This window comes from Dipodomys merriami, unplaced genomic scaffold (assembly GCF_024711535.1).
Source record: "Dipodomys merriami isolate MVZ:Mamm:240054 unplaced genomic scaffold, mDipMer1.0.p SCAF_130, whole genome shotgun sequence".
Taxonomy (NCBI): Eukaryota; Metazoa; Chordata; class Mammalia; order Rodentia; family Heteromyidae; genus Dipodomys; species Dipodomys merriami.
The window spans coordinates 421,742-436,126 of record NW_027202605.1 but is presented as its reverse complement, the minus strand read 5'-3'; the positions used below and the strand labels follow the sequence as shown (position 1 = coordinate 436,126).

Sequence of the window (14,385 nt, the reverse complement as noted above, 5' to 3'; positions counted from 1 at the left end):
CTGCTTCTCCTGTGATCCTTGTAGAAACCATATAAACAGCACAACATGTTAATGCTTTAGTTTGAAATGTTTCTAGACCCTTAGTATTCCGGTGGGAGTAGATAAAATGATTGTGATATGTTTTATGATTTGGAAACAGCAATGATGTATGTTGATAATCACATAGACCTGCTAAAGAGCCAGTTAAAAATGATGTGTCATGCTAATTGTCAATACATCTGTGTTATCCTTCTTAAATATGATGGAAATATGACTTGTACCAATATCCAGTTACATATTTGAGTAATCTTGCCCTCTGATCATTTAAGCTTAGGCATTATGCAGCTTCAGGGTCAGATATCTGGTATTGGTCACTCCACCATGCAGGCTTAGCTGTATCACTTCTCCATTACCTGCAGGGATTCACCTGGGGAACTAGCACTCTTTTTGCTATTTCTTAGGCATTTTCCTGGCTCTTGTTTTGGTATTTCTTTTTTCTTCCATTCTTCCTGAGATATATGATCTGCTGATTTTCCAGGTTCAGGCTGATAGACACTTGCTCAATTTACAAAATGAAAAAGGGGGAAGTGGTGCAGAACCTGAGGTGCCAGGAGCTGGCAAGGTGTGAGCAAAAGCTCCACAACCACGGACTCCAACCTTCAGGCTATAAGTACTTGCCCTTTTTGTAGGAGGGAGTGTTCCTTTTAGCTTCTGGGCCTGGAGGCTTACCTCTAGGTGTTTGGTGGACAAAGGTTGAAATAGAATGAGGAAAAATGCATACGGTCTGCACTTGTTGGCACAGTGAGTCCTTCAAAAATGTGATGCAAGCACTGGACATATCTAGAAAGTGTCTATAGCTAAGGTTATTGCTGGAATAAAGAGAGATTCATCATTGTCCTTCTCTCAGTCTGTTCCATTATCATCCTATTGCCCTTCCAGAGCACTGCTGGTGTTTTGGCTGTCCTGAAACAGTGGTAGAGTGCTTACCTAACACGCATGAAGCCCTGGTTCAAGTCCTCAGTACCACATACATAGAAAAAGCCAAATGTGGATTTGTGGCTCCAGGAGTAGGGTGCTAGTTTTGAGCAAAATTTTAGGGACAGTGTCCAGGCACTGAGTTCAAGCCCCAAGGCTGGGACATAAAAGAAAAGAAATGCAAGCTGGGTGCTGGTACCTCATGTCTTTAATCCTAGCTATTCAAAAGTCTGAAACCTGAAGATCGCAGTCCAAAGTCAGCCTGGGCAGCAATGTCTGTGAGACACTTATCTCCAATAAAAACCAGAAAACCAGAATTGGTGCTTTAGCTCACAATGTAGACCACTTCACTTGAGCTGAAGTGTTAAGGGATGGTTCCTAGGCTCACAGTTCAAGTGGCATGACCCAAAACAAAACAAAACAAAACAAAACAAAAGGATAAAAGAATAAAGAAATTCATCACAAATGTAGGCTTGAACAATGAAAACTATATTTCAGGGATGGGAAGGTGGTTCAGTGGTAGAATGCTTGTCTTGCATGCATGAGGCCCTGGGTTCGATTCCTCAACACCACATAAGCAGAATAAGCCAGAAGTGGCGCTGTGGCTTAAGTGGTAGAGCACTAGCCTTGAACCGAAGAGCGGAGGAACAGTACCTAGGCCCAGACTTCAGGACCCATGACTACCCAAAAAAAAAAAGAGGGCTGGGAAGGTGGCTCAGTGGTAGAGTGCTTGCCTTGCATGCATGAGGTCCTGGGTTTGATTCTTCAGCACCACATAAACTAAAATAAAGGTGGAAGAGGCGCTGTGGCTCAAGTGCTGGAGCTCCAGCCTTGAGCTGAAGAGCTGAGGGACAGAGCCCAGGTCCAGAGTTCAGGCCCCACGACTGAACCCCCTCCCCCCAAAAAAAAGAAAAAGAAAAGAAAACTACATTTCACAGGTACTCTTGGGAGCACCCCAGTTGTTACCTGATCCTTATCTCTTTTTGTCTCAGGAATTAAGTTTTAGGGAGGATTTTTTTTTTTTTTTTTTTTGGTCCTGGGGCTAGAACTCTGGGCCTGAGCACTTGTCCCTCAGCTCTTCAGCTCAAGGTGAGTGCTCTACCACTTGAGCCACAGTGACATTTCCCAGGAATTTAGTTTTAAAGAATGAAATTATTTTTTCTTCATATTGTTAGAGGTGCTTTTAAGTTGAAGCCTATACATTCAAATATGCTCTTTGATTCCCATTTTCATGAGGAAGAGTTCTGGTCCACAATAGAGACATGGAGAACCCATACACTGAACAACTAAAATCATATGTTAAAGTCTCCAATCCAATCTTTCCCAATTATTTTTTATGGAAGGGATTACAAAAAATCACAATAAACATCTAAGAGACAAGTGTAGGTTCTCTGATAAGAGAGAGGGAGACTGTTGTAGACCCTGGGGTGCCTGCCAGGAGCAGATAAAATGTGAGCAAAGGCTTCAGGGCCATTGACTCCCACCCTCAGGACTGCAAGTCCTTGCCCTTTCTTGGTTTGAGGAAGTGTGTGTTCTAGCTTTTGGCCTGGGGCTTTAATTAACAGGAGGCTTGGGTGGAAAAGATGTATTGAAATAAAATGAGAAAAGATGTGTGCTGTTTGCACTTTTGGGCACAGTGGGTCTAGACCAATATTACACAAGCATTTGAGAAATATAGCAGAATTGTGCCATCAGCCATCTCTCTGTCTCCTTAATTATCATCCCATTTGGCTCTCAGATCCTTGCTTGTGCTCTGATGGGATTGTGGCAGGAGACAAAGATTTACTGCATACTTTAATGGATAAGGTCTGAGAAGACAAGTCTGAGGTCCCCTAGATATGTAGCCTAAAGCTACTGAGAGGAACTGTTAGGATCAGAGAAGAGGTAAGAAGTCTAAAGAGATTTTCACATGCAAAATGAAAAGACAAAAACAGACTGGTTTGCAAGTGATTAAGCTTCACAACATAGCCTAGCCTAAACTTCACTCTTCTATCTCTCCTGCATTCATCATGACCCCCCTAACCACTATCTCTTTGAAGGGAAATGGAGGTGATGTGCCAGGTTCATAAGAATCCCTGTGTGGGAACTTTTCACTAGTTACCTGAAGAAAGTATTAAAGGAAATGCAAATAGAGCACAGCAAATGCTCACAGATAGTGCACAAGCTCTGAGTTCAAGCCATAGGACCAACAACAGGAGAAAACATAAAATCCTTAAATGAAATGCAAAATTCAGAAAAGAACAAAAACTCATTTGATTTAATAGATACAATTGGAGAGTTTCTGGAAAATTAATTGTTAGCTTTTGTGAAATCCAAATCACCAGAAGTATTATTCTGCATATTTACCTAACAATCTCACTATTTTATGCCAGTGTATACATTACAGCAATGGGAAGTGACCCAGGTATAAGTTTAGTGGCTGTGAATACCTTTGTAAAGTAAGAGGGGATGTATTAAAAGAAATTTAAGACAAAACAGAGATGTAATTTACATTCAGCAGAAGGTAGGCATTGAATAAACAGAAAGGTATAAGCAACGCAGTCACATAACCTCAATTTCATCATTAGAACTAAGAATCAAAAAGCCAATGTAGCCAATTCTCCCAATATATATCCATTTTCTGGTTGGTCTTATGTATTTCAAGAGGAAACAGTGGTTTTCAAGAAGAAACTGAGCTTAACTCCCACAGTAGGCAGAGAAAAGTCCCAATGCACACAAGCCCTCTTCTGACCAGGGAGTAGCAGGGTGGCACTGAGCATTGTGGGAATTGTAGTCAACATGGAGGATATTTTCTTTGAAAGTCCTGGGTTGTTTTTGTTTTTTGGAGGGTGGAGGTGGGGCAGAAGATGCTTTTGCACATGCGTCTTCCCGCCCACCGCATTTTAAGTCTGCCTCTTCCGGATTCTTTTCCTTTGTCTTGCTGCTGGAAGTGCCCTGAAGTACAGTTTGGTCTTCCATAGGTGGGAGCCAGGAGCCCTGCGCCCAGCTCTGTGCAGTGGAGCTTGGGAGCTGTAACTTGAAGGAATCTCAGGCTTTGGAACTGAAGTCAGGTAGGAACTGTGCAATTGCTGCGGGAGTCTCCCCTCCACGGGTTTCTGTTTCTTTTTCTTTTTCTGTTTGTTCGGTGGGGCGTGAACTCTGGGCGTGCAAGCAGCATTCCTGAGCTCCTCAGCTCTGAGGGAGAGCTTTATACTTGAACCAAAGGGCCTACTTCTCTCTCCAGTCTGGGGTTGATAATTTGCTTGAGGTTCAAATGTCTGAGAGCAAGCTGGGTGATTCTGCAGATGAGGAGAGCCCAAGAGCTGTGCATTAGTACTCCAAGACCAAGGGATTCTTCTATTAACCCATGTGACTGTATTTGCTTTGTCCAGATATAAGAGGAGTACAAGAAGAATTCTAGTGAAAATGTGAGGTATGTGCCTGCCTTGAGTCCTCTTACATTGAAGTTGTATTTGGCGATTTTGTGTTTTTTCTCCTAGAGATATTTTAATCTGTTTGGCTTGAGTTTTTAATCTCCTGGTTGAGTTCACACTTGTTTGTATTCGACCCTGTTTCTAAAGACAGTTGTACATGGGATATTGGAGTAGTGAGTGCTGGTCCTGTGTTTTTAGGAATGAAGCCTAGCAATGTTTGAAGCAGAGCACCCTATGAATAGGAATCTCCATCCTAAATGGACAGACCTTGTCAATTCTGAGAAGCCCTAAAGGGAAGAAGCAGAAAAGCACAGGAAGGGGAAGATGTTGCTAGCTTCCCTTGCCTTCTGCAAAAATTGTTGCTACTTCCCTGAGCAGCAGATTCACGTGGTACTCTTTCCTACACCACTCTCAATCACTTTGTGTTGTTGCAAGATTTAAACTAATTTCCAGGAATTGTGATGCCCTGGATTGAGAAATAAGCCAGAGCATAGTTATGAGAGGGTACCTGAGGCTGTTGTTTGGGATGGTGGGGTAATTGTTATGACTGAAAGTATCTATTCATGTAGTAATCCCTAATCCTCTTGCTAATTTATTCAGCCTGTTAACACTGTGATTTTTAGTATGTAATCATGCGAATTTATATTAAATGTGCCATCTATTGATTTGCTAATGCTAGCTCTAATCAGTTGATTGTGCCTGGTAGTACAGAAAGTGTTGGTCTAGAACATGTGGCCTAAAAAGAAAATTCACAGGAGAAACTTGAGGTAATATGTCTTACTCAAAGTTGTATGCTCTGTAGGTGTTATTTATCTTCAGGTTTGTCACACCTATATCAATTATTTTATGTTGTATCTTTAGGATGGGCAAGGTTCTTCGCATGACTGTTTAGGGAAATGAACGTTAGGGACTTCTCAAACCTGGGTTTACCTCATCTTTACTCATATCTCTTTGGCCAAAGCATTTTAAATGCAAATTGCTAATCATTGCATATGTGTGCAATGGGTAGAGTGAAATGTGCCATTAGACACCCATTATTGAAATAGTATAACATAAGAAATATATTCTATATACATTTTTCTCTCTAACTTTTGGTGAAAATTACTGAGTTACATCATACATGCTTTCCATGGTGTTTAAGTATGTAAATGAATGAGGTAGAACACAAAATACAATGGATGCCTAGAATACTTTTGTATTAAAAAAGCAGTTCATGGGCTGGAAAGGTGGCTCAGTGGTAGAGTGCTTGCCTTGCATGCATAAGGCCCTGGGTTTGATTCCTCAGCACCACATAAGCAGAAAAAGCTGGAAGTGCTGCTGTGGCTCAAGTGGTAGAGCACTAGCCTTGAGCTGAAGAGCTGAGGGACAGCGCCCAGGCCCAGAGTTCAAGCACCATGACTGGCAAAAAAAAAAAAAAAAAAAAAAAAGGAAAAAAAAGCAGTTCACATATCCTGAAGTATATTCAGTAATAAGGAATGACTTTTAGTGGAAATATATGTTTTTGCTTTTAATTATTCAATAATTTCAGTGGGAACATTCATTTGTTCGAATTTAGTGTGTACATAAACATAAAAATTAGTTGGTTTAATAATATCTATCTATCAGGAATTGGACTGGATTTGTGTTTATTGGACACTTTAATGCTATGCCTGAGAAATTAAAGATTCTTTGCTTATAAGAAGGCTTTACGTTTTCACGATAAAAATAAATAAAAATTTAAAAAAAAGTTTATGGTTTTCCAGCCCATGTATCATATTTGCAAGAGGAAATTCTAGGTCAAAATCTCACAGATTCATTTCTGACTGCATCATTTCCTTTTATCCCAGTCATGCTTACGGAATCTTCTGCTCATTGTCAGCAGCAAGACAGAATGAATGGATCTCTGGTGAGTTGATTTTTTTTATTTTTCATTTATTTTGCATTCCATTATATGAACCTAAAGATGTCCAAGAATTAACAACAATACCAACCACACAGATTCAGCCTCAGGAACATATTCATAAATCAGGTAAAGATGGCTTGTAAATTAGCAGATAAAGATTGCTTGTAGGTTTAGCAGATTGAATATTCTAAGTTGAATTCAGATTGGCTTCAGAATGTCTAGGTTTCATCTTGTCATAAAATGTAGTCATACCTGTTATGTGATGTAATGCCAAAAAGCAGGTTACTTCTCATGGAAGGTGAAGGATAGTTTGCCACCAGATCACTTCCTCATGAGTAACATTAAACTATCTCAATAAAATTTTCCTGGAATTGCTGAAATAGTGGGGTCATACATACCTTCATGTGTTCTTAAGGAATGATTAACCTATATGTACTTACATTACTCTCCATATATAGTTCTTGGACTGCTTCATGGTCTTGGTCTTACTTGAAACTTCACCTGTATTTGTTGCTAAGCTTTATGGTCTTTCTACAAATTCTTGTTTGTTTTCTAAAGTATTCTCACAAGATTTCTTTACTCTATTTTCTCTCTCTATTTTTGATTTTCTACTTGCTAGTGTTATTTTTCTCTTTCTCTCTCTTTGTATCTATTTTTCTATCATTTTTTTCTTTTCTCGTTCCCTCTTTCCTCCATATGTGTCTCAGTTGTTTCTTTTCTTCAAATGATCTATCTGGAACAAGATTTTCTTAGTGATCAGTTTTACGTTGCTGACATGGCTCTTAGGATTGGCATTTTTCTTACCCATAGTATAGGAAAATTGTTGCCTAGAGAGTTCTACAGGATTCCAGAAACAAAAAAAATTAGAGAAACACAAAATCATAAACAGACTTAGGGGAAACCAGGGTTCTGAAGGCTCTCTGGCACTTGGTCCCTGGGTGCCATCAAGCTAGCATAGTTCCTTGAGTGCACACAGGGAAGATTACCATTGATAACATGCAAAAATGAAGTATCTACATTAATAGTACAATCAGAGCCACAATAGGTTGTGAGTAAAACATGTTTCCTTATTCTCCTGACACAGAAGACTGTTGCCTAGAGAAAATGCAGACATGCAGTTCACCTTACCTAGCCTTCAAGGTCAACAGCACCTCAGTTTCAGATGCTATCTTTCCAACAGTAAGGAAAAGGCCTGCACTCCAGTCTCTTAACCCTCTCCCGAATTCTCTTTTAAGCCTTTTGCAGCCAGCTCTCAGTGCTCTCATTGCTGTCAGGTTGGAAGTCCAACCTCTCAAACATTTTTCCCTTCAACTCAACTTCTGAGTTCCCAACAGAAAGTACTTCCTTCTACCAATTGATACACTACAAGAAAATCTGTTTTCTCCTGATTTTGTGTTGGTCTAACTTCATTTGATGTGCTATTCAGTTTTGTTTTTCCTTCCCACTACTTTTGAATATTTTAATTCACTGCCAGTATAAGATTGGAACTAGTGTTGAAAAAAAATAATACAGTGACGATATGTTCTCTATTAGAAATATCACTTGTCGCAAAATCTCACAGATGTTTACTCACTAATTGATTTTGATCTCTGAGGAATTTCACTATTAACTAACACAAGTGAAAATATATCCTTAGAGATCTACTGGAGAAAGGACTCAGGAATATGTGACGCATTTTAGCATTTGGTCATATTGAGCATTTTTGTCATCTTGAGTGTTCCTTGAGCCTCCCGATATTTGCCTTCACCTTCCATGAAGGCCTATTAAAATGAAAACCTTGTCCAGGAACATTTTTTTCTCTCACCTATATTTTGTATTGTAGAATGTAGGCAAAGTTTACAAAATTTCATGGTAGCAGTTCTTTTTTACATAGGAAGGAAATATCAGGGTATTTATGACCACATTTTAATATTTAGTATTTAATTCAAATATGGTAAACCATGGATATATTTATGTGGGAACTCAATTAAATCTTATAAGGGCCCAATCAATCATTAGTTACTTTCTCGAGTACTGTTACTGTTTTTTGAACATTCATGTGGACACTGCTTTTCATAGATCTAGCAATGTTCTATATTCTGTATTCCATGTGAAATCCTGAATGTGTGCTGCTTGCTTTTGAGAGTACTTGTTAATAGAAGGTCTAAATAGGATTTATGGTGAGGCAGTATGTGTAAATGAAGGAAAAATATTGGTTTAATTCATTTTTACCATGGTATGTACTGAATTTTATCAAAAATGATAATATAATTTTTCAGACACCTCCTTAGACTTAATATTATCATGCCAGAATATTGTCTCCTTAGAGTTTTTATCTTGTCTCTATTGCTAGCTGCAGAAATGTGCTTGCATGCATTATGGAAACTGTAATTTTTTTTATTGGTCTTGGGGCTTGAATTCTGGGTCTGGTTGTTTTCCCTCAGCTCTTCAGGTTAAGGTGAGTGCTACCACTTGAGTGACAGTGCCACTTTTATTTTCTGGTGGTTTATTGGAGATAAGTGTCTCATGGACTTTCCTGCCTGGGCTGGCCTTGAATCTTGATCCTCAGACTTCAGCCTCAACTCGGATTACAGGCATAAGTCAACAGTGCCCTGTAAATCTGAGTATTTTAATGACCAGGTTTATGTATTGTCAAATATTTCTAGTTTGGTATTTAATTCTCCCAGTGAATAGATAACAAAGCTAGCTGCAAACATTGTATGTAAGACCAAAGCATACCTGCAGCATAATGAATTTCCAGGTTGGAATTCTCATAACCCAGGTCTAATTTCTTGATGGAAATATGCCATTACAGAAGCTGATCTCATTTGAGGATGTGGCTGTGTACTTCACCTGGAAGGAGTGGCAGGATCTGGATCCTGGTCAGAGGACCCTTCATAGAGATGTAATGCTGGAGACCTATAGCAACCTCATGTCCTTGGGTGAGCAAAGGTTATTTTTACTTGGAAGATCAAGTGCTTTTATTTTAGTAGATATTAGACTATTTATCTTATTTAGGGAGAAGATTCCAGTCCATTCCCAGGTAAAAAACTGCTAGTATATAAGCCAGTCAAATTTAAGTCTGAGAGCTTGGTGTTGTTTGTCTTTCACACTAGTGCGTGAGCCACAATTCTATTTTGACTTTTGTTTTGGGGTATATTCTGTGTTTACATGCCCAGGTTGGTTTCAAGCCTGCCTCTTCTGATCTCACCTACTAAATGTAGGATTACAGATGTAAGCCTTTGGACCACTACATTTTCTAAAAAAAAAAAAAAGAAAGATTCTAGGCCATGGGAAGTGTCATTTTTTTAATAAGGAAAACTTCAACTTCATTGTATGTAACTCAAGAGCTAATTTTATTCTCATTCTTTAAGAAGGCAAATCAATAGTTGGACAAAAGTTCTAAGCTATGATCCACTAATAGGAGACTGACTTCCCAGACTTGGGTAATTATTATAGGTGGATCTACAGTCTAGAATAGAACATATATTACTACGGACAGTATGCTCTGGAAATCAGTAGGTGAAAGTGTGTATTTGTAAGCCAAACCTGCTACAGCGTTTAGTGATTCAAGCTACAAATCCTAGATAGTCCAGAGGCTGACATTTGAAGGTTTCAATTTGAAACCAGCAGCTGTAGAAAAATACCATGAGACTCTTATCTCCAATTAACCATTCAAAAACTAGAAATATAGAAAAGACTCAAACTAGTAGAATGCTAGCCTTTAGCAAAAGAGCTGAGTTCAAGCTACACAGTTGGCAAAATAAACCCAAAGGTGGATGCTATTCCACCATGGAGCTCTTAAGAATTGAGAAACCATGGGCTGGGAAGGTGGTTCAGTGGTAGAGGAATTGCCTTCCATGCATGAGGCCCTGTGTTTGATTCCTCAGTACCACATAAGCAGAAAAATATTGGCGATGTGGCTCATGTGATACAGTGCTTGCCTTGAGCTAAAGATCTGCTGGACAGTGCCCAGGCCCAGAGTTCAGGCCCCAGAACTGGACCCCAACCTCCCAAAAACAATTGAGGAACTAGATTTAGGAGCAACCTTATGGACAGGATGTCTGAGACCTTACATTAATGATGACCCAGCAAGAGCAATTGTTCTCCACTATTTCTTAATCACAGGGCACTGTGTTCCTAAACCCAAATTGATTGTGATGCTGGAGCAAGGTGCAGATCCATGGATAAGAGAAGCCTCAGACAAGAATTTTACAGGTGAGTTAAAGCATCTTGAATGGTGATGATGGGTCCTGAGTCCAGTTGGTCTGTTTATCTTGAGCTGTACAGAGCGATAGTATTCCTAGTGCCCCTGAGTCATGTGTGGCAGAGAACTAGGTGATCCTTTGTCTCAAGGAATTGTCAATCCAGAATTCACGTGGAGAAAAAAAAAAAAAAGAATTCACGTGGAGACAAACTAAATTTGTTAGCAATTCTCTTTGCCTGTAGAGAAGTCATTCTTTAAGATAAAAGACAATAATAAATATATAAAAGGAGATCTCATTTTCTTTTAAAATAGTATTATGCAGGTAGGAGGAAAATAGGAGAATGGTAGTGCTGCTATTCTCTGATCAGGACAATATCTCATGAATTGTGCTGGGCATAGAGTGAGATTCAGAATGGAACCATTAAGAGTACATAGATGAATAATTTCAGTAAATATATCCTAGAAAAATGTGAAATACAGAAAAACATTATTTTCCATTGTAAAATATCAGGACTACATTCATAGTAAGTTGCAGAAAAAAGTTTATATTCTGCACGAAACAATGCTTTGGTATTTGAAAATCATGTAACAGTTAAAATGTGAGAAAATACCTTTACAGTAAGGAATGTGTGGATCTCATTTATGTTTTTGTCTATTTTTCTGTTATGCATTTTAGATGTCCAAGAAATGGAGGATGTGATTAGCACCTGTCAGGAAAGTCACAATAAATATCTCTCTGACATAGCAGTCATGAATAGTAACCCAGGGGAGGAAAAATTGAGATTTATAAAAAGTTTTAATTTGAGCTCAAAACGTAAGTCAGAACTGATTAAGAGTAATGGGAACTCCTTAGGAATGAGGACAGAAAAGGTCACTGGGTGTCAGAACATGAGTGTTTTCAGTGAACTTGGTAAGATGTGTGCTGTATATAGTCCTCATGTGTCTTCTGTAGTTGAAGAATATAAACAATGTAAAAGGTCTTTCACTGAGAAGACATACCCTGTTGTCCCTCAGAGAATACACACAAGAGATAAACCATATGAAAGTAAAATGTGTGGAAAGATTTTCACCAGTAAGGCATACCTTACTGTCCACCAGAGAAGACACACAAATGAGAAACCTTTTGAATGTAACATGTGTGGAAAGTCTTTCACCCAGAAATCAAAGCTTACTGTCCACCAGAGAACACACACAGGAGAGAAACCTTTTGAATGTAACATTTGTGGAAAGTCTTTCACCTGCAAGGCAAAGCTTACTGGCCACCAGAGAACACACACAGGAGAGAAACCTTATGAATGTAATATGTGTGGAAAGTCTTTCACGAAGAAGTCAACTCTCACTGTCCACCAGAGAACACACACAGGAAAGAAACCTTATGAATGTAATGTGTGTGGAAAGTCTTTTACCCAGAAGCTACACTTAACTGTCCACCAGAGAACGCACACAGGAGAGAAACCTTATGAATGTAACATGTGTGGAAAGTCTTTCACCAAGATGTCAAACCTTACTGACCACCAGAGAACACACACAGGAAAGAAACCTTATGAATGTAACATATGTCAAAAGTCTTTCACCACGAAGTCAAACCTTACTGTCCACCAAAGAACACACGAAGGAAAGAAACCTTATGAATGTAACGTGTGTGGAAAGTCTTTCACCCAGAAGCTGAATTTTACTGTCCATGAGAGAACACATACAGGAGAGAAACCTTATGAATGTAACATGTGTGGAAAGTCTTTCACCAAGAAGTCATACCTTACTGTCCACCAGAGAACACACGCGGGAAAGAAACCTTATGAATGTAATGTGTGTGGAAAGTCTTTCTCCCAGAAGATACACTTTACTGTCCATGAGAGAACACACACAGGAGAGAAACCTTATGAATGTAATGTGTGTGGAAAGTCTTTCACCAAAAAGTCATACCTTACTGTCCATCAGAAAGCACACAGGAAAGAAACCTTTTGAATGTCATATTTGTAGAACATATTTCAGCTAAGATCTACATGTTACTGTCAACCAGAGAGCACACACAGGAGAGAAATTTTATGATTGTAAGCTATGTGGAAAGTCTTTCACCCAGAACATACACCTTTCTGTCCATCAGAAAAAAAACCCACCAGAGAGAAATGTTATGTATGTAGCAGGCATGGAAATTCTTTCACCTGGAAGGCACAACTTAACATCCATCACAGAACACAAGAAGAGAAACCTTATGAATGCAACCAGTGTGGAAAGACCTGGAGGTCACAGCTTAACACACATAAGTTGATTCACACAAATGAAATAACTTAGGATTGTACCAAATGGGAAAGTCTTTGATCTGTAAGAAAATTGAAATTGCAATACAGAACCAATACAGGATAGAGACCTCATGATATAGCAGATGTGGAGTCCTCCAACTACAAAACACAGCTCAGGGTTCATAAAACACACAAAACACACAGACACACAGAGACACACCCTCACAAACAAAGAGGAGAGAAATCCTATGTAGGAAAAATAAATGGAAAGGCTTTCAAGAAAAAGTCCTAACTCAGTTTGCATCAGAGAACAGACACAGGCGAGAAAATACAAATATAATAATTGTGGAGAGTTCTTCAAAGTAGTCATGGATCCAAGTTCATGGGACACACAGCGGAGTAATCTTAAAAACATTACAAATGTGGAAATCCTTTGATCAGAAAGGAATACCTCATGTTCATCAGAGAACTGACTCACATAGGAGAAAAGAAAGTAGTGCATAGAACATATGTGAAATGACTTTCAATCAGAACTGAGTCCTCAGCCTTATGTGAGAGCAGAGACAGGAAAGAAATTACGAGTACAGAAAACATTTTGCCAGAAGTCCCATCTGTACAGGTATCAGATACCTGGACACATGACAGAATCTCTGTAAATATAAACATGAGAGGAAGTCTTTCAACCAGAAGCCAACCTTCAGCAAGTATTAGAACATTCACCCAGGAAAGAAGCCCGATGTAGGAAAATCTTTGTCAGAAAACCTCTGTAAATTATACAGAGAAATCCTTCATGGCAGAGGTAAGCTAGGTGTGTTAGGAAACCATTCTTCATTCTTCAGCTTTCTTTGAGCCAACATTTCTCAGACTTTCATCGTGTTGAGTGGGGATGGTATCTTTCAATATTATCCAAAGTGTGTGGAAACAACCAGTTATAACATGTAATTCAGAGATTAAAGTTATTAACTTGCATCTTTTATACTAAGGAATGGTGTGTCAGAGTAATTTGATAAACTCTTCTTAGAAATATGAGGTCTGTCCCTTTGGGACTGGATTCAGATCATCTCCCTCATGGTTAGGGGAACAATAGTTGAGTGAAGACTGTTATGATTGGAGGCAAGAACATGAGAACAACTTTTTGTCTATTGCTCCCTTAAGTCCCCCTCTGTATGTGTGATCCAGCATTACTGTACAAATGACTAACTTATTCCAGTTCAGTTATTGAATGGAAGATCTACTGGAAGATATTAGTCCTTATTGCAGTACATACATAGTAGTAAAGTCTTTCTCAGAGGGGTAACAATGCTCGATAGGAAATGTATTCATAACCTAATTCATATAATAGTATAACCAATTTATACAGTATCTTTACAATTAAATATATATTCTAAAAAATATGGTGGATTAATAAAGACAAGAGTCTCAGCATTTTGCTTTGGGGGGGAGAACTTCAAAATGTCTTCAGTGCTTGGTCATTTCTTTAATTAATCACTGGTGATGAGCAACTTATGATTGATTCACTCTGAGCCCATTTAGTTGTTCTGCTGAGTGAGCTATAATAAAACACTAGTGTTAAAGATGTGTTATACCTGTGTTATCTCATAGAGGGCCAAAGTAGATTTGACATTAGAGGAAATAATCAAGCACACGAAGATATTGATTAATCTCTCTCAAAAATTGAAGTTAACAAAAAAATAAAACCATCTGCCACTT

The 14,385-nt window shown here is 38.8% G+C and overlaps 1 protein-coding gene across 1 annotated transcript; it reads left to right on the top strand.

Annotated features, from left to right (window-relative positions):
- Nucleotides 1-9,031: 9,031 nt before the first annotated feature.
- Nucleotides 9,032-12,536, top strand: LOC138824951 (zinc finger protein 717-like; the record flags this gene model as incomplete). Its single annotated transcript, XM_070019344.1, has 4 exons — nucleotides 9,032-9,170; nucleotides 10,357-10,446; nucleotides 11,112-12,376; nucleotides 12,456-12,536. Coding segments are annotated over exons 1-4 (1,575 nt in total), but the record flags the coding sequence as incomplete, so codon positions are not given.
- Between the last annotated feature and the right edge of the window lie 1,849 nt (nucleotides 12,537-14,385).